The 21,562-nt window shown below is 36.6% G+C and overlaps 1 protein-coding gene across 6 annotated transcripts in view; it reads right to left on the reverse strand.

Annotated features, from left to right (window-relative positions):
- Nucleotides 1-16,258, reverse strand: part of LOC121369309 (RNA-binding protein Musashi homolog Rbp6-like) — a 143,273-nt gene extending 127,015 nt beyond the window's left edge. For all 6 annotated transcript variants that reach the window (XM_041494286.1, XM_041494284.1, XM_041494288.1 and 3 more), the window contains exons 1-5: nt 14,999-16,258; nt 14,805-14,845; nt 12,288-12,369; nt 9,834-9,918; nt 9,170-9,211 (exon numbers count right to left, since the gene is read on the reverse strand). In XM_041494286.1, coding sequence (XP_041350220.1) covers nt 9,170-9,211; nt 9,834-9,918; nt 12,288-12,369; nt 14,805-14,845; nt 14,999-15,066 — 318 coding nt within the window. In that variant the 5' untranslated portion in view covers nt 15,067-16,258. The remainder of the gene's footprint in view (nt 1-9,169; nt 9,212-9,833; nt 9,919-12,287; nt 12,370-14,804; nt 14,846-14,998) is intronic.
- Nucleotides 16,259-21,562: the final 5,304 nt, after the last annotated feature.

A 21,562-nucleotide genomic window follows, 5' to 3' on the forward strand; every position in this document is an offset into this window, starting at 1 on the left:
GGCTTACTTGGGGATTCATAATACAAAGGTGGATAAACAACGCTAAACGCAGTTACAATTTATTGACAGTGTTGGGCTGGGGCCGTCAGTTAGAATGGCGATAACAGGCTAATGTCACACGGTGCTACTGGCGATAAGGTGCTGTGTAGACAGGTAAGAACAATTCTCAGTGTGTTTGATCTCGACGACTTTCAATACACATGTATGTAAAACAGGTTAAAACTCAACAACTTTCACTATGCAATACACAACACTATGCAATAAACAACACTTGATGAGGCGTCATACAAAAAGGACATTATTTACTTTGAAATTAGCACCACTTTGAAACAAGAAAGCTAATAGTATACTGTATGGCTTGAAGGTAAATAGCACTTGACAATGTAGTGCCAAAAATGCATTATTTGGTTTTATATCAATGCCACTTGGAAACAAGAAAGCATTAAGATACGAGTTAAAGTTACACAACACTTGACTAGGTTTAATATGGAAAATTATACATTATTTGGTTTGGATTTAATATCACTTTGATATGGGATAAATAAATAACACTGGATTAGACTTAATACTAAAAATTAATAATTTGGTTTTGAATGAATGTCACTTTAAAACTATGGAGAAGGCCTAGTAAGTTGAATAATTTATGACTAATCCATTTGTTCATTTTAAAAAGCAATAAAATATATTTCAATGAATCAATGAAACAGAATGCATTATGATTATGGGGCAAAACTTAAAAACAATATTTGACACTAAAATGGAATCATATGATCTGGAATGAATAGAATTTTGAAACAAGCAATCTACATAAAATTAAAATTAATCAAACACTTGACAAGACATGATGCTGAAAGTGTATTATACTGGTTTTCAATTAATGCCACTTTGAAACAAATTTAGAATAAATAGAAAAAACACTAGATTACACGTTATTCTAAAAGTGCATTATTTGGCTTTAACTTCATGCTACTTTAGAACAAGAAATCTATATATGGATTAAAATTAAATAACACTTGACGAGACGTTATTCTAAAAGTGCATTATTTGGCTTTAACTTCATGCTACTTTAGAACAAGAAATCTATATATGGATTAAAATTAAACAACACTAGATTACACGTTATTCTAAAAGTGCATTATTTGGCTTTAACTTCATGCTACTTTAGAACAAGAAATCTATATATGGATTAAAATTAAACAACACTTGACGAGACGTTATTCTAAAAGTGCATTATTTGGCTTTAACTTCATGCTACTTTAGAACAAGAAATCTATATATGGATTAAAATTAAACAACACTAGATTACACGTTATTCTAAAAGTGCATTATTTGGCTTTAACTTCATGCTACTTTAGAACAAGAAATCTATATATGGATTAAAATTAAACAACACTTGACGAGACGTTATTCTAAAAGTGCATTATTTGGCTTTAACTTCATGCTACTTTAGAACAAGAAATCTATATATGGATTAAAATTAAACAACACTTGACGAGACGTTATTCTAAAAGTGCATTATTTGGCTTTAACTTCATGCTACTTTAGAACAAGAAATCTATATATGGATTAAAATTAAACAACACTTGACGAGACGTTATTCTAAAAGTGCATTATTTGGCTTTAACTTCATGCTACTTTAGAACAAGAAATCTATATATGGATTAAAATTAAACAACACTTGACGAGACGTTATTCTAAAAGTGCATTATTTGGCTTTAACTTCATGCTACTTTAGAACAAGAAATCTATATATGGATTAAAATTAAACAACACTTGACGAGACGTTATTCTAAAAGTGCATTATTTGGCTTTAACTTCATGCTACTTTAGAACAAGAAATCTATATATGGATTAAAATTAAACAACACTTGACGAGACGTTATTCTAAAAGTGCATTATTTGCTTTTGAATCATTGCCGCTTTGAAATAAGAAAGCTACGACACTCGAAACGGGATTAGTTTGTATACATCTGACAAGGTGGAAACGAGAATGACACGGCAAGGCAATAACAACAATAATCTCAGTTGACGTCAGCATGTTAGTCAAACTTGCTGCTACAGCGAGGAGCTGCGTACGAGGGCGATCAATAACACGGCACAGCGACGTACTGGCAATCCCCAATCACACTCTTAGCATCTTCAATGATGGCAGTATATCGGGCAAAGCAATTAAGCTGGCGAGCAGGGAAACTTTAGTGAATTTCATGTGTCACTAACATTAATTAACTGGAATCTGGAATCAGTAACGAGTGCATAACGTGGCAGGGAATCTCCTGACTGGACTACGTCATCATGCATTGTGGTGAGACGGGACGGGACAATCTTCAGATCATGGCCGCCTCTCTAAACGTCATTATTCCAGTGTACTGGAGGCAGGCTGCACAGACATTATTGTTGAAAAACGACAAGCTGAATGGCGAAATACTTAAGCCCAGCTGCTTGCAGAGTTCTCGACAACAGTGGGACAGACAATGGGAGGCCCATCCATTGAAATGAAGCAGTGAATAAGCTCAAACCAAGGCACTCGTGTTTTAATAGAGAGGTCAGAACTTGGTCCCTGGTAAACAGACCAGGCAAACAGAGGGTTAACAATGTACAAAGCTAGCCCTGCAGAAAGCCGCAGGATTTGCCAGAATCACACTCGGCAAACAGGGCGGCTACTGTTAAAAACTTCTTGTTGCAAGCCCTGAAAAAACAGCATTTCAAATAACATTCTTTGAAATGCATACAGGCATGATTTAGTTTCAAATAAAAAATGTATTTACCTTAATCCTCATGGACTATGACTAATGGAATGCAATCATGAGGAAGAATACCCCATAGTTGGATATATTTCATATGAGATGTACAAAAAAAAAAGATAAAAAACTGGTCCAGCAATTTATATATAATGACATCTATTAATAATAAATGTTACATTATATTTTTATGACAAATGTTTCTTTAACTGGCTTATAAAGACACCAAAGAGTATTTTCGTTAGTTTCTTAACAAATGGATTGTAATATAACTCAGTGGAGTGCATTCCTGAGGTGTGATGTGTCACATGATTATTTCTAGGATCATATTAGGATGCTTGACCCTTTTATTTTAAGACTAAAATGCTAAGTAACAACCTTTTAGATACAGGGCTTGAAACTAACAGAGAACTAAAAATAAAAAACTTATGCTTTATTTTAATCTTATATCAATACCCATGTTCTAGAACTGATTCTCAAGATCAAAATTTCAGCATGAATTTCAAGCCCTGTAGACATCAAATAGCCAGGTAGTTCAAAATGTGCTCCGTGTTGCTACACAAACATTCCTTTCCTTTCCGTTCTTTATTTCAAGATGAATTAACGTTTTTTTCCGGTATGGCGGTGAATGTGTTTATCGATGTTAAGAACACCAAAAAGCCATTCCTCCATCCTGCTGATTGAGAGGGAACTCAGCGTAGATGTGAAGCGAATGACACGATAACACTAACGGGCCTGCTAGTCTGGGAGAGCACCAGGTTCCACCCAGTCACCAGATAGTGGCCCGGCTTGAAAGGGAGACCCCGCGATAACCAACTACAACCTTTCACTATCTCTCCAGATACCAGCTCTCCCAGCCGGCTTGTGTAGCCACCATGACAGTCTTACGGATGCCTAGCAACTGGTCGGAGCATGTTTTCACTGTTGATAAAGACTGAAATGAGCCGCAGACTCAATGTATGCACTGATAAGGGGCAGGTATGTTTACTCCTTCCTGGAGCTTGCCTATATAACTGCTGATTAGTGACTGTCTTATCGGCAGCCCGGCATCCAGATTGTGTCCAATGTGGTATAAACAAAACCCCTGCCATGTAACAACTTACTACAATGACCGACCATTATCAGTCACTTTCTGTACTTAGAGGGTGGGACGTGGCACAGTGGTAAAACACTCTCCTGATGAGCTGTTGGTTTAGATTGATCCCCATCGGTGGGACTATGACTGGTATGTGCTATCCTTGGTATGTGCTATGGTGATTATAAAAGACCTCTTTCTACTAATAAAAAAATGTAGCAAGTTTCCTCTCTATGACTATATGTAAAACAAATTACCAAATGTTTGACATCCAAAAGCCAATGATTACTCAGTGTGCTCTAGTGGGGTTGTTAAACAGAACAAACTTTAATTTTGACTTTCTGTGCTAGTTTCCCTCCAATGTCGTGCTTTACTGTCTATGACACTCAAAGGTCAGACTGCAATGAGCACCCAGTACTTTCGTTTCAATATTAATGCATTACCAGGGCTCTAGAAGCCCGCCAAGACAAAATGGCAGTTATTAGAGTGAAGGAAACTGTTGTAATGATCTGAGGTCATGCAAGGGTTAACTGGGTGTTAAGTCCGGGTTGCTGTATTGCGGGGGATTCATCCTGTTCTGTCTGTCCCAGTGATGTAAGAATCTCTGCGATGTTAACTCGTCACATAATGGAGCTGTTGCAATGACGATTCTAAGGGTTTTATATAAGAAGATTCTTTTTCCTGTTATAATAATGTTTGTGCTAAAGGTTTCGGTGTAGTGTTAAATATTATACTTAAGATTTCTATGACCAAACATGTATTATTAAAGGCTTCTGTATCATGTTAGAATTTATACTTAGGATTTCTAGGCTATAATGTATAGTACTTAGTATTAACAGGCTTCCATGTGGTGTTATATTTTATACTTCAAATTCCTAGGACAAAACATGTATTATTAAAGACTTCTGTATCATGTTAGATTTTATACTTAAGATTTCTAGGATATAATGTATAGTATAATATAATATAAACAGGTTTCTGTGTGGTGTTATATTTAATACTTAAAATTCCTAGGACATAACACACAGTGTGATAGGCTTGTGTGTGGTGTAGAAGCTTGATAATGTTTCACATAACAATCAGTGCTGTAAAATGCTTCCCGGTGGTGTTCACATGTCTTGGAGGAGAGGGGGGGAGGGGGGAGGGGGGAGATAAGATAGCAAGCTGTTGTACAACTGGTTTCAACATGGTACTATGGTTTTGTAGGGTTGGTTTTGTTTTTGTGCTAGCAACATGCAGTGTAATACTAATTAACAGGCTTCTTTCTGCCTGGTACCGATAAAACCTCACCGGCTGCTGTGGTGTGTTAGTTTAATAACTGATAGTGTTTTCTCGAACAGTGACTCTTGGTATCATAATGGATTAAGTAAATAAGTGCGACCTCAACCACAGTTCACTGATAACCCCCTGGATTAAACAGGATTACTGGCAGGACAAGAACAGCATTAAAACAAATGTTTTCTTTACAGTTAGGAACATGTGTGTTGTGTATCCGTCAAGGCAGGACTGGTAAATATATGCTACACTACACAAACTATGTGGCATCCAGGAATAGCAGTCATGTATGAAGAATTAAAAACACTCACTTTGTCACTCAAGATGTGTGAACTGACCATACCCCAACTAACTGGAAAAACAAGTTTAACTCGGAACCAGCAGATCTACAGTGTGTGAACCCAGCTATGGGTGAAAGTTGTCACCCAAACTGGGTCAGTGTAATGTGAAAACAGCCATGGGATAGAGACAAAAAGAGCCAACACACAAACAAGTTCTCAGTAATTGAGAAGACTAGGGTCTGTGAAATCAATCTTTTTCGGTCTTTTTAAAAACTAACGGCAATGTAATTTCACATATACCTTTTACCTATTAATTAGTAACCGTGAGGGCAAACATATCTAGACATATGGATCTGTATCATAAACAGACAAAGGATTTGGTATTACACCCATCTTGCTACACTGATATTCAACACTCTTCTTCACATAAAACGAAGATTGTGTGGAGACTTTCTACTACATTTTAAGTGAAAACTCTCCACGTTGTTACATATATGTATGTGGGTTTTTTTTTAAACTATGAATATGCATGACATAAACAAAATCTGGAAGTTTTCAAATTTAAATAATGAACCAAATATTTTAAAATATATTTTTAAACACAAATTTACTTTAACAAAATTACAAATGTTAAATAGACAGCAAATTTCATTATAAAGAGTAAAATAGTAATCTATTTATTTTGAAAGTTAACTATACTTTAACATTGAAAGCCTGTATAGCTGCCCCAGTTTAAGAGGTATTCTCAGAGCTATGTGGTGCCAGGTTTAATAACAGTTGTCTCTGTGATGTGGTCACAGGATGAATTATGGGATTACATCATGACAGGACCCCAGACAACATAAACACATCTCAGCTTGACACCAGAGGGCGCTACATTTCACATGCCCCTCAGTTAGTTTCACTGCAACCCGACCCTACCCACCAGGGGTCAGGCCTGTTTTGTTCATCTAGGGGAGACAAAAGCCCAAGGAAAAGCCTCTGCGTTTCCCATCTCCCACACCACAGGCAGCACATCAGCATGAAACTGTTTACACCCAGCACATCAGCATGAAACTGTTTACACACGTTTTACTACATGTATTTTTACTGTCTTGGGGAATTCCACAATTAGGCAAGTGTAGATATTATAATTGTACATCAGTTTTACTACTCTTCGTGCCTTGGGGAATTTCATAATCAGGTTAATGTATAATTATATACATCAGTTTTAATGTTTGCTACATCTGTGAGTAACATTAGTTTTAGTTTCTGGGGATTGTCTGAAATCAGGACAATGTATAATTATATACATCAGTTTTAATGTCTGCTACAATCTGTGAGTAACATTAGTTTTAGTGTCTGGGGATTGTCTGAAATCAGGCCAATGTGTAATCATACACTTCAGTTTTAATGTCTGCTACAATCTGTGAGTAACATTAGTTTTAGTTTCTGGGGATTTTCTAGTCAGGCCAATGTGTAATCATACACTTCAGTTTTAATGTCTGCTACAATCTGTGAGTAACATTAGTTTTAGTTTCTGGGGATTTTCTAGTCAGGCCAATGTGTAATCATACACTTCAGTTTTAATGTCTGCTACAATCTGTGAGTAACATTAGTTTTAGTTTCTGGGGATTTTCTAGTCAGGCCTATGTGTAATCATATACTTCAGTTTTAATGTCTGCTACAATCTGTGATTAACATTAGTTTTATTTTCTGGGGATTTTCTAAAGTCAGGCCAATGTATAATCATATACTTCAGTTTTAGTGTCTGCTACAATCTGTGAGGTTACATCACTTTTAGAGTCTTTGGGGATTTTAAAATTGGGTCAATGTGATTCACATGTACATACGTCAGTGTTAGTGTTTCACAGAGTCTATGAAATCACATGTATCGGTATTTGTGAAACATTAAATACCATCTGTGTGAAATTATGTACATCACTTCAATGTTTCCAGATTCCAATAGACCATCTAGAGTTGTTTTAGCAGTTACATCAGTTTTAGTGTTTCTACATTCTAACTTACCACCTCTGTGAAATACATCAGTCTTAATGTTATTATACAAAATTCTAGCATCCACTCAGTTTTAGTGATTCTTTTTTCTACTACTAGCTACCTTACCTTCCTTACGAGATTTAAATCAAGTCTCACGTCATATCTGTCAAATAGCTTTTATGACTTGAGTGAGAAAAACCCCGTAAGTGTGCCGATTCTATCAAGCCATCGCACTTGCACCGGTTTTGTCAGCCAGTAAATTCAGACCAACATATCTCTGCAGTTGACTGATAATGGGAAAACCTGAACAATTATCCATTTATTTCCTCGCCGTTTTTCCCAGCACCTCATGGAGATCATTCTTGCTCCCATTTCCTATGCATTCTGCAGATGGCGCTGGTAGCCCACATAAAGAGTCTTCCCTTTGCTCGGCACCCATCTCTCAACACTTGGAGCGTACATCAAGATGAATCCAAAATTCCTTTCACAAACTCAAAACACCAACAGTCTTATATTACACCTTTCCGTACATCCGAAAACCAAGCAACAAGGAAAACTTTTCATTTTCAACAACAAGACACCTAGGATTATTTGCAGGATTTTTTTCCACCTTTTTTTTATAAATAATTTTTAAACAACAGCTGGACGAGGTAACGGCTAACGAAAACATCCGAAGACGACTGCTATCCGAAGATTTGATCCACTGTGTTGGAGGCTTCCATAGCTGTAGCACATGTAGGAATCCAAAGTGCAGGCCAGGAATGTCATCACTTCATTACAGAGCAATAAAAGTAGCACCTACGTTTGTCACCTGGCCAAAGCTATGTTAGGCTGCTAGACTAACTACACCATGTGTAACAAACAAACCCAGGAGCAACAGATCATGGTACGACTATAAATCTTAAAGAAAAGCTGTTAACAGACCAACAGAACCAGTCACCTACCACGACACCTCTAATCTATCTCAGCTAGAGAAGTGTTAAAACCAAACCGGAATAAAACTACAGAAGAAAAACTAGCTTCTCAACTAAACCCGAACTTCTAAACACAATAATCTAAGACATGCTGAAGAAACTATGTTAAACTAATGTATTACACATAACACTGGCGATTATTGTACTACATTAACAACAATACTATGTATTATATGTAATGTTCATACTAATGTATTACATGTTACAACTATACTAATGTGTTACATGTAACACTATGCTAATTAATGTATTACATGTATATACTCATACTAATGTATTACATGTATATACTCATACTAATGTATTACATGTACATGCTCATACTAAATGTATTAGATGTAATACTCATACTAATGTATTACATATAACAGCTATACTAATGTATTACATGTACATACTCATACTAAATGTATTACATGTAACACATACTTTAACACTAATGTATTGCATGTTACACTGTAAGAAAGAAGTCATAAAGTAGTAAGCTATTGTAAGACAAAGTCGTAAATCAGCTGAGATTCACATTTCCAGCAAGGACTCATCCCAAGTCTCAGTCCATGTAAATGAATTGGGCCAACTGTTGGAGGGTTAGTACTGGTTACGTAACTAATTAGTTGTTAGACATGTGTCTTTAATTGGTTAAGTAGATTTATGTAAGGATCAGCCAGAGTAACAAGGCTGGTGTTTGCCCTGCAGGGGTTAATTACATGGTCACCCTTTGTGTGCCCTAGAGGCAGGAACATCTTGTAAGGCAGGTTTACTGTGAAACAAGGCACATAACTAATACTAGCCTCAAGCTACCAGGAAGGGGGGATGCTACATCTACAGAAAGAAAAGAAGAAAATTTACCTTTTGTTGTGACTTCCTTGGAAAAGCAACCTTGGGGTCCACCTGAGGAGAGAAAGCATACCAAGAGTTGTTCATGGTAAAACACTGAAGTCGTTTAACGGCAAATGCAGGCAGGTTTGAAAAAAGTATGCTTTTATTACAGAAGTTAAGTTATCACGGCCTCCCACTGTTGGTTCATAGTGAACAATGTATATAGTGAGCAAACATGGGCAAGGCCAGTGTGGCCACTGACAAGCAATGCCGTCAGTGATGTCCTGAGTAAACACCACAACCAAACAGCTCCTCAAATAACACCTTTTTTATACTCCCACTCATCCAAAAAATATATATATATATATATATACACATACAAGTTTTATAACCATATACCAAAATGCACTTAGTAGAAATGAAGTTTAATAATAATTAAGAATGACTACTATGTAAAAGAAAACTGAAGAGAGCTATATTAAATTCTAGGTTATGCTTTACCAAGTATAAATAAATATGCATCCACTTTCTATAGAAAGGTACGAAACATACAGTTACAAATAAAAGCACTACGATTGAAGTAAGCATAAGGTGACATATACGAGAAAGGTGGAAATGTACGTAATGTCTACATGTAGCATTCATTCAGATGAGCACTAAGTGAAATGAACAATATAGAAAGAAACTACCATACCGTTTTGGAATCTAGCATATGAGGTCCACTAGCTAATACCTTCTCTACGCTAGAAGTATCCCTGTACGTTACGAAGCCAAAGCCCCTGAAAAACAACACCAACATAAGTACAAATATACCAACCTAGAACCACGGTCATACGGACACTTTGGAGAAACATAGCAAGGTTGTTGTTTTCTTTCTAAGATAGGTCATTAGAAGAAACATAGCAGTTTTTTTCTAAGTTCTTATGTTGTTGAACTAACATGTCTCACAGTATGAAATAAAAGCCAAATTTACAAATTTAATTTTGTTTTGTAAAACAAAATACCCAAAAGAAGCCAAATTGCCTGACAATCTTATTTTGGAATTACCAGACTTGTCTGAAGAGTGTTATAGAGGAAAATATTTTTAAATGTGTCATAATAGTATTGTATAAGGAAGTTTATTTATTATTATTTAATGTTTATATTGCATATTGTACATGGTAAATATTTAAATTATGATAGCTACTGAAGCTGAATACTGAGAGAACATCATACATGATGTCAACACCAAACTCAAACTAGTGGTAGTAATTGTAACACTGGTGATTGTTTAATCATCACGTTGTTACCACAAGACCACAATGAAAAGTTCATGTAATATAGTTTACATTTTACTACCATTCTTACTGATGCATTATTTATACAAGAGAAGCGTTGGAGGTTTTTTTTTTATCAGTTTGAATAAAAGACTTGGATTATTGGTTTTAGTAGCCCACATCTCAACACAAGGAAAGCTATTTCTGTAAGTTTGATTATCAGCTGACTGACGTCTTTCACGGGTCTGGTTCATAAATAATAGGTCTCAGACACATTTTATTTCGACTTGGACACAACAGGTTATTAATGCACTATTCTATCCGGTGCACTTCCATGGATATCACATTATAGACACCATTTCTGTGCATATCTAATATGCCTTTGTTCATTTCTACAAAGTATCGACCATGTTGATTTTATATTTATTTCAGCTGCAAAATGCAGGAAAAAGTCTTTATATAGGCTATTGATAGTAATAAATATTGCTTAAACCAAATGTTTATTTTATTGGCAATATAATTTGAACATAATTATATTAATGATTGTAAAATCTAATGCCTGCATAATTGTAACTGTTGGCCTCTGTCAATTGTGCAGTATTTCAAAAAGAAATATACTTTGTAATGCCAATTTGACAAGCTGACCTGCAGAGTGCATTACTGATGTATAATTTTCAAATGGCCTGTAGGTCAGTAGTGTGGGTTTTCCCCAAACCGACTCAGTAATTAACATCTAATGGATCATCCTTGACACTGCTTCATTTGCACTTTTGCTCACTCACTGTTGAAATACTAAAACCAATAAACCACTTTTCAACTTTCAGAACAAAAAGACTGGAGTATTCACGCACATATATTAATTATTACACACAATCCTAGATACCCAGTCCACATGTTGGTGTTTTAATGTAACCACCTGATCTCTTTAGATGAAGTATGGTACCGAGAGACACAAGAATGCCATGTTTCTGCCCAGTTCCGCGCCGACCGTGGCAAGTTCAATCAATTGTCATTATGGTGCATGACTAGACTGCAGGCAACTAAATGATAGCGCAACTCGTTTACCCTTCACTAGCCAAACTGAGATGATGACTTTCTCAAACAAAATGCAGTTGTTTTGGTAAGATAAACATTAATAAGAAATCGGTCGTCAACTACTGCATCCAAGAGAGCTAGTCTAACGTGTTTGTAAGAATGATGGCCGCCCATCGGCTCTTCCTAGTGGTCTGCCAGTCCTCATTTGGAGATGCACCCATTTTTAAAAGCCCCAAGTTACACGATATATTTCCTACAACATTTTCTAACGATTCATTTTAATTTTTACTGTTGCAGTGACAAAAGTCTCATTTTCTGAAAATGTTTTTAAGCCAATTTTTATCATTTGTAGTTTGAAAAATTATTGTATCAATGTTAATGTAGGTAAAATTTTCAATAGCCAAATATATACTTTTAGCTTAAAAAACTAAAAAAACATGTCTACTTTTTGTATTTATAAAATGAGGCTTGAGAAATAAAGCTGTTGTTCTCCAAACACTCTTTATTCAATACACCTGTTGCATATTCAAAATATTTTAATATTACCATTTACCTGTGAATACATGGTTACTAATTGCAAACATTTAGAGAAAGGAATTAAGTTTTCAGTAAATACTGTGGGAAACTGTAGCATATTTGTAATCAGCTACTGAGAACTGTATTTCAGACATGGTTAGTTAAAAGTGAAATTGTAGTCTACGTTTTAACGACTGCATCTCCAAATGGCGCTGGTATCTAGTGGCGTGCGCACGCTGCTTGCACGAGCAACTGGTGAAAGCCAGGTTAAACATTTAAGACATGCACCATAGAAAAACCACTACCAATGCAAAGAAAAAAACATAATGTGAGGGACGAACCTTGATCGTTTCGTGGTCGGGTCCTTCATTACCATGGTTTCCTTGATCTCGCCATACTTGTTAAAATACTCCCTTAGACCTTCTGAAATGGAAAAACCACAACCACCACGTTTATTAAAATACTCCCTTAAACCTTCTGAAATAGAGAAACCATGACCACATTTATTCAAATACTCCCTTAGACCTGAAATACAGAAACAGCCATGTGTATTAAAATACTTCTGTAGATCTTCTGAAATAGAGACGCCAGGTTGGCACACTTTACTAAATAGTATTGTCTTAGTTTATTTACTACTGAAATACAAATAATAGTATGATTAACTTTAGTGCAACTAGTGTGAAATACTGTACTACCCATATTAACTACTGTAAATCATTATACTACATGTATTACAGTCACAGCAGCCAGACATAACATTTTACACAAGGTTATAATACAAAATGACCTGTAGTCAGTCATTCCTTTTAAGGGTAAACATTTAATAGATCCCACTTTGTAAATAAATAATATAGAGAACATTGTGAGAAAACATTGTTATTTAAAACTTAGTCACACTGACAGATCTTGCTATTGGCAAATATGCATGCATATGAGGATTGGTTCTATTTATATCCATCAACGGTAACAGCTTGGAAATGTTATAATTACACTGTGTTGAAGCATTTTGTATGGATACTTAAAACACTTATTAGAAACCCTATTTCTCTACTTAAAACACTTATTAGAAACCCTATTTATCTACTTAAAACACTTATTAGAAACCCTATTTCTCTACTTAAAACACTTATTAGAAACCCTATTTCTCTACTTAAAACACATTAGAAACCCTATATATCTACTTAAAATACATATTAGAAACCCTATTTCTCTACATATAAACAATAGTAGGGAGTAACGTAACAAAATGTTATGATTAACAACATTCAATGGACACATACACATTTATACTGTGATATTATAGATGCATTTTGGAATTCAGTATTGATGACTGTATGATCATTAGTGACTTGTCCCCTGAATAACAGCTCTGTGATTTAGCTGGGTTAGTCATTTGTATACAGTGACGAGCAGCTAATTTCAAAAGCAGTGATACATTGAGAGCTGGTTTCTATTGACCAAGACTGCACAAGCAAAACCTGTGATATCTTGCCACACCTGCCAACAAAAGAACTCCCACTAATAAAAAGTGTGTGGTGAAATTAATGTGGCTGGAATTATTAATGCACTGTGCCCAACAGTACAGTTATTTTACACTAGGGTAACACTTTAAATTGGAATTCTCTTGATTATACATTAAAAAACAGTGCTATTGATGGGGAAAAACATGCACCCTTACCAACAATAAATATATCTGAATAGCTCAGAGGTCATTTCTCCTTAGAACCCAACCGGGAACAGGTTAAAAAAAAAAGCCCGGACAATACAAGTCTACGTTTCGGGGAGGGGTGTTTTTAATTAATCAGGTTCAAGGTTTATTCCCCAAAATAAGAAAATGTCAATTAAAATTAAATTTAGCATTACTGATTTGAAAAACAAAAAATCACTTAAAAACTGGATGTACTATATATAGATCGACATCCATTTTCTCTGGCTAACCGAAACTGAATTTGGTTACCGACTTTCTCAGGTTTCTGACCAACTCCACTAAACTGATGATAATTATTTTGTTTCATCTTAATCCCTGATTATATATTTGTGGGATTCTGTTATACTGTGACTAACGAACATGGAACCGATGTGTAGAATCCACCATCAGCAGTAGTCAGATGATGATTATCGGAAATTATTTAATGTGTAAAATTTTCCACATCCGTTGTGTATAGATCTCTATTTGAAACTCAGTCATTTATTTATAACCATTTCTAATCAGTCTTTAAAGACGTTATCTTTCTAAACTCAATACTTTATTTTGTTTACATATTTTATATTTACAACTGTCATTGATGTGTGTTCATCAAGAGAAATATACAGAAATGAAACAAATCTATGTAGTAACCTACAGTTACAGACGATGTGTCAATATTTATATGTTGCTAATAAACGGTATCACTAACCATCCGAACACATATCGTGTTTGATGTTATAAAAAATAATCGTCAATAAGAAACACAAAAATAAATCAAACCGTTAACGGGTTAATTTTAGAATCGAGCTATTTATAACCAATGAGCAAAAAAATAAAAAAATAAATTAAAAACAATTTCGCGCTACAGTAATATCTTTGTTTACTGTTATGCCGGAATATAATAAGCTACACGTTGTAAGGGTGGATACGACTTGGTTATTCATAAGGGTGTGGTCGCAAGTTTGAGCTGCGGAGCAAAGATATTTACGTCTGGTCTGATAAATAGATGCCATAACGAGACTGTTTGAAACAGGTCGATTTCGAGCGGCTTGCGCCAAAGAATCCACAGCGGACGAATTTACACACCGCAAGCAGATTATGAATGAACGCAGTGTTACTACACCGATCAAATGACACATTTAATCAGCTACGACAAGATCAAATCGCTTACCTGCGGTTGTCTGCCATGACAGTCCCCCAATGAACATTTTGCTGAAAAAAGAAGAGAGATTTTTGTTAACAAGAGGTGTCGTTCTTTGAAACGTTGACCTATTTGAAGAAAAGTGTCTGCATAAAGTGACTTGCAGCCATTACAACGAAGATCGCGGAACGGAACGCGAAAGTGGAAACGCGCAGCATACGTACCCTGGATCATTAGGAATTTCTTCGTTACTATTTGGTGAAGATTGTTGAGTTTGAGAATCCATCTTCATATTTCCTACCCTGTCTACTGCTATCTAACTACCACAAACAACCCGTGCACGTGGGACTAAACGGTCCGATCTCTTTCCCTCTGTCTAACTATTGGTCCCATCGTGGGTGGGCATTTCGCGCGTCTCACAAAGGCGCCAAGATAGCGTGATGGACAGCTCGTTCTCAACTTTGACTGGTTCGTCGGTCATTGCCTAGCAACTAACATGGGTTCCCGTTGACGTCAACTGTACAGTCGGACTAGTGTTGACGCCCATAATTTCGTACGCCACAATGAAAACAAACACGCCCATTTCGCTTATGTCAAAAGGTTTGGTCCAATCAGCAGAAGTGAGACGGCGATGGCCGTATTGAATGGAACTGACATAACTTGCTCCAAATTTGGAATATCTCGATTTCGCTTTTCCACTTCGCTGCTCAGATGTCTATCAATCCCCATTTGACACCGAAGCGTTTCAGTAAATGAGAATGAGAAAAAGCAACATTTGTCATGCTTTAATTAATAAGACTTTAAAAAATTATTTCCCAAACGAAGTTTGATTGCGCATAGCCAGATGTCTGTGTGTACTTTCATAGATCTTTGTGTTCACGTATGCATGTTACTTTTTGTATCTATAGGTCTACTATACTGAGTACTATTCTGTGTAAGTAAACGAGGCGGCGATATATATATCTGTAATGGGGGTCGGTGTGTTGCCAAGCAATTTTACATGCAGATATTTACAAACATACATACATAGTACATATAGCCTACACAGGCACATAAATATATACATATAAAGTATACATATGCATATAAAGTATAGATATACATATAAAGTATAGTTATACATATAACATACATATACGTACATACATACATACAATTACAATGAAAATAGATTCATGCATGTATAAATTATTATATTATCATTAATTATTGATTTCTCATCAGTGTTTTAATTATTTCTACAATGGTATGCTAGCATTTCGTCACTGTCAACTAAAAAATAAGGAAAACATATGTATGGCGGGTGTTTCTATGGCTATTCTATAATTTATTTTTTAATGGTACAATATTAGTTCAAACGGTGATAACAAGAAGAAGAAAGAAGGAAATGTTTTATTTAACGACGCACTCAACACATTTTATTTACGGTTATATGGCGTCAGACATATGGTTAAGGACCACACAGATTTTGAGAGGAAACCCGCTGTCGCCACTACACGGGCTACTCTTTCCGATTAACAGCAAGGGATCTTTCATTTGCGCTTCCCACAGGCAGGATAGCACAAACCATGGCCTTTGTTGAACCAGTTATGGATCACTGGTCTGTGCAAGTGGTTTACACCTACCCATTGAGCCTTGCGGAGCACTCACTCAGGGTTTGGAGTCAGTATCTGGATTAAAAATCCGATGCCTCGACTGGGATCCGAACCCAGTACCTACCAGCCTGTAGACCGATGGCCTAACCACGACGCCACCGAGGCCGGTGGTGATAACAAAAACGAACAGGAAAGTAACACAGAAATAAACACGTTTCCCCACCCCCTATCAGGGCCGTAGCTAGCGGGGGAGGGGGATCCGGAAAGCATTGTGGAAACTTAAAGAAAATTATCTTCTTAACCGTTTAAGAATTTTTAGACTATTAACTACTCAGTTGCCCCCCCCCCCCAAAAAAAAAAAAAAAAAAAAAAAAAAAAAAAATCTTAGCTACGGCCCTGCCTACCTGTTGTTACCAAGATTCGTGTGGGGGTATTGATTACACTATACTGGCTGATCTCTGCAGCTGAATACCACACTTCGGGCTTGGGGGTGGGGTAGCCCAGTGGTACAGCGCTCGACTGATGCGCGGTCGGTTTGGGATCGATCCTCGTTGGTGGGCCCATTGGGATATTTTTCTTTCCAGCCTGTGCACTACGACTGATATATCAAAAGCCTTGGTATAATTATGCTGTCCGGTTTGTGGGACAGTTCATTTATAAAAGATCCCTAGCTGTTAGTAGAAAAATTAAGCGGGTTTCCCCTCTAAGACTATTTATCAAGATTACGAAATGTTTAACATCCAATAGCCGATGATTAATAAATCAATGTACTCTAGTGGTGTCGTTGAACAATAAAACCCTTTAACTCTAACCACAGATAGGTCTGGATTTACGCGGCGGGCCCTACGGGCCCCGACCCCTATTGTTGGTCAGTGGTTGGGGTGCTCTTTGTCCATGCACTGTAACCACGGGTCCAGCTTCTCACATCGCCAGGGGCAGAGTCAAGACATGAATTTGACCTTTGTATCATGTGAGGGGCGTGGCCGAGATCAGTCGGTAGAGAGCTCACGTGAGGTGCTTGGCTCGTAGGATCGAATCCCCCTCGGTAGATCCATTCACTTATCCTCCTCCCCTGTCCCAACCAGTGTCCCACGACTGGTATATATTGAATGTTTATCAAATGTTTGACACCCAAAAGCCGATTATTGATAAATCGATGTGCTTAAGTGGTGTCGTTAAACAAAAAACAAACTTTAACTTTTGTACAGTGTGAGAGGTCTTGTTTATCCACGCCACCAAACTACATTACAATTTACATTAAAGGGACATTCCTGAGTTTGCTGCAATTTTTAAGATGTTATCGTCTAACAGAGACTTTTTAACGATTGCAATTACATATCAAATATATTTTTCTGCATAAAATATTAGTGGCTGTATATTAAACGTGTTTCTTATCATTCTAATATTTGTACTAGGTTAAATTTCATTTTAATTCCTAAAATGTAATTTTTTCGTACATAAGAAATTATTTGAAGAAAAAATCCAGTTTGGGTTTCGTACAAACATTAAGAAGACCACATTGAATATACAGCCACTGATATTCTAAACAAAAACATATATTTAATATATAAGTTTAATCGTAGACATATTTTATTAGTCGGAAACATCTTACAATGCAGCAAACTCAGGAGTGTCCCTTTAATGTTACCCCCTCTTCCCCCATTAAATAATCTTAGATCCACGCTTATCATTGCCCAATTTGTTTGGGAGTTGAAAAACGAACGTTACAGAATCCACACACGATGTTCATATGTAGTTCTAGCTACGATGATGGTAGAAGAATAAAGATATGAAAGATGCCATGAATGGGTTCGAGAAAAAAGTAATGTGTCCAATTATGCCGGTGTTGTAGATGATTGCAGTAGCCCAGGGATTGAACCACCTGAGTCTCATGGTGAGGGGGAGGCGTGTGTGTGTGTGTGTAGAACGTGTGTATCAACAACTATTAGTGTCACAGTTAGTGATAGGAATCGATTGGAATTTCATCATCGATCATCGGTTATAATGTAATCGGTTGATGCCAACAATCGGTGACGCTAACTATTTAACTGGTTCCCGATGTGATCATTGGGTTTAACGTGAAGCGTATATACCAGTCTAACGGACGTTTTTCTGCGCTATCTGGCTGAGGCACACACACACACACACACACACACACACGCACACGCATACACGCACGCGCACGCACACACACACACACACACACACACACACACACACGCACACGCATACACGCACGCGCACGCACAAACAGACACACACACACACACACACACACACACTCGTTCTGGAGCAAACCCTTACATTCGGGCCAAAATTATTGAGATTTTCGGGCAAAATGTGCTAACCATCGACTTTTTGTACCATGTGTTTTCATCCTTCTACCCGCAAAATCCATGTAAAAACGTGTTTGCAACCCTGTGGCTGTTTGGCAGTAATACTAATATACTAATATATTGTTATCCAGACTCGAGCTTTTTTTTAATTTCGGCAAAAAAACAGCCCCCCCCCCCCCCCCATAATAAAAAGGAGCCCGTACGCGTATGTATGTGTGTGGTAGTTGGGATTGGCGTGGTCGCAGAATTCTAAAAGCGAACGCATCAGTGATTATGAATAGCAGTGTTTTCAAATGCATGGCGCGGTTTTTGGTCACCGTTCCCGTGCCTTCGCCGCACTGAAAACTGCACACTAAAATGGCACTAATGCTAAGCTCAGACTACCAACTGCCAGTAAACACATGGCCAGCTATCTGCTGTCACGACTTCTACGACTGTCCAGTTGCTAGTCTGAGCGCTCTTACACCTCGATTCTCGTCGTATAACCTATTAGTTGTTAATATGAGCGCACCCGTCCAAGTCTAGAGTTTGGGAAATTACAACGCAACCGTCGAGTTGATCAACTTCGTCGTAACAGTTGACAGTCTGAGCCTAGCATGACAATAGAGAATTCCTTTGAATGCATCTCATCAGAACCCATTGACGATTTCTCCTTCCAGCCAGTGCACCACGACTGGTATACTAAAGACCATGGTATGTGCTATCCTGTCTGAAGGATGGCGACTATTAAATATCCCTTGTTACTAATGGAATTTTTTTTACGTGTTTCCTCTCTAAGACTATATGTCAAAAGTACCAAATGTTTGACATCTAATAGTCGATGATTAATACATCAATGTGCTCTAGTGATCTCGTTAAACAAAACAAACTCAGAAATTTAATCCACTAAATGTACTAACCCGGTGAGTTACTGGTTAGTTGTTAGTTGTTAGTAAGGGCGAAGTCAGGGTATTGACCTTACATCTAACCATTGAATCATTAAACTTGCTCTGGGTGGGAGTTGGTACCGGGATGCGAACCCAGTACCTACCATCCGATGGCTTAACCATGACACCACCAAGGCCGGTCTACGGAAGATTTGTATATATGCCCACAAATGACTGTCAGGTAACACATTTAATATAACCAAAAAATACTAAAACAAAAGGCAATGAAAGCAATGTACTTTGTTCTGTTAAAATCTAAAGATAACAACTTTTCAGTGGAACGTAAACTAAAACTATTTGACTCAATTGTACTTCCGATTCTTTTATATGGATGCGAAATATGGGGTTATAAAAATACTGATATTGTCGAAAATGTTCATATTACATTCTTGAGGCATATCCTACCCATGAAAAAAGGTACCCCACTTTTCATGCTATATGGAGAATTAGGAAGAAAACCCCTTAACCTGATTATTCAACAAAGAATTATAAGTTTCTGGGCCCGAATTGTTTCAGGTAAACGAACGAAATCATCATTTCTGCTGCACGAATTAATGTCACACGACTCAATTCTAAATGGATATAACTATAAATGGATGGAATATGTGGAAGATATATTCAATAATTTGGATATGACCGATATTTGGCTGACACAGAACTTTTCTTCTATAAAGCTGCTTCTTGATAACATAAAGCTAAGACAAAATAATCAATATCTACAACAATGGAATAGTAATATATCTACATCATCAAGAGGTAAAACGTACGCTATATTTAAAGAAAATCTTAGTTTAGAGAAATATCTTATCCTATTACCACAAAAATCCTGGACTACTTTACTAAAATTTAGAACCTCCAACCATTATATGCCTATTGAAACAGGGCGCTGGAACAACACCCCAGTGGAATACAGAACATGCACCTTATGTAATACAAATGACATAGGAGATGAATTTCACTATTTATTCACCTGCACATTTTTCGTAAATTTACGTCACTCATTGTTAAAGCCATACTATTATATTAAACCCAGTATGCTGAAATATAAGCGTTTGATGACTAATAATAAAATAAGTGCCCTTAAGAAACTATGCAAATTAATAAAAGAAATTATTAACAAATTCCATAAACCCTAAAACTACAGCTGCCTACAAATGAAAATGTATACACTATCCATTATTGCCATTATATATTTGTTTACGAATATGTATGTGTGTGTGTGTGTGTGTATATATATGTCTATGGATGTGTGTGTGTGTGTGTGTGTGTATATGTACATGTATGTGTGTGTTTGTATGCGTATATGTATGTATATGTATATATGTATATGTATATGTATATGTATATGTATATGTATATGTATATGTATATGTATATGTATATGTATGTGTATGTGTGTGTATGTATATGTATGTATGTGTATACGTATATATGTATGAGTGTTTGCGTATATTTTTGTACATGTGCAGTATGATGATGTTCCACATCATATGTGAATTTATTACATATATGCATTGTACTGTATACATATATATTATCTCCTGTAAAACCCATCTTGTCACTGTCAAATATTGTTATTTCATATTCCCCATATGCCGTTGTGTAACGGCCTGGGAGAAATTAAGTTCTGTTCTGTTCTGTAAGATTGGAAGATGTGGTGTGGAAAATAATATATTGTAGATTAGTATGTCAATCAATCACGGCGTAATGAGGCCGCGCCCAGATTGGTTGTGTAACACTGTACTAATCAATATGATGTATTGACGTGACCCAATTCCACAAATCTTCCATGTGTGAACGCAAACAAAAGAAATCGTGAAAGGTGGTGGCGGGTCTCGCGTGCCTGACAGATAATTACACATCTATTAAGCTTTTACTGTACAATTAAGTTAAAAATGGCGCGGCTCACGAGTGACCTAATTATTCACTGA

The sequence above is a fragment of the Gigantopelta aegis genome, chromosome 3 (genome assembly GCF_016097555.1).
Source record: "Gigantopelta aegis isolate Gae_Host chromosome 3, Gae_host_genome, whole genome shotgun sequence".
In the NCBI taxonomy this organism is placed as follows: Eukaryota; Metazoa; Mollusca; class Gastropoda; order Neomphalida; family Peltospiridae; genus Gigantopelta; species Gigantopelta aegis.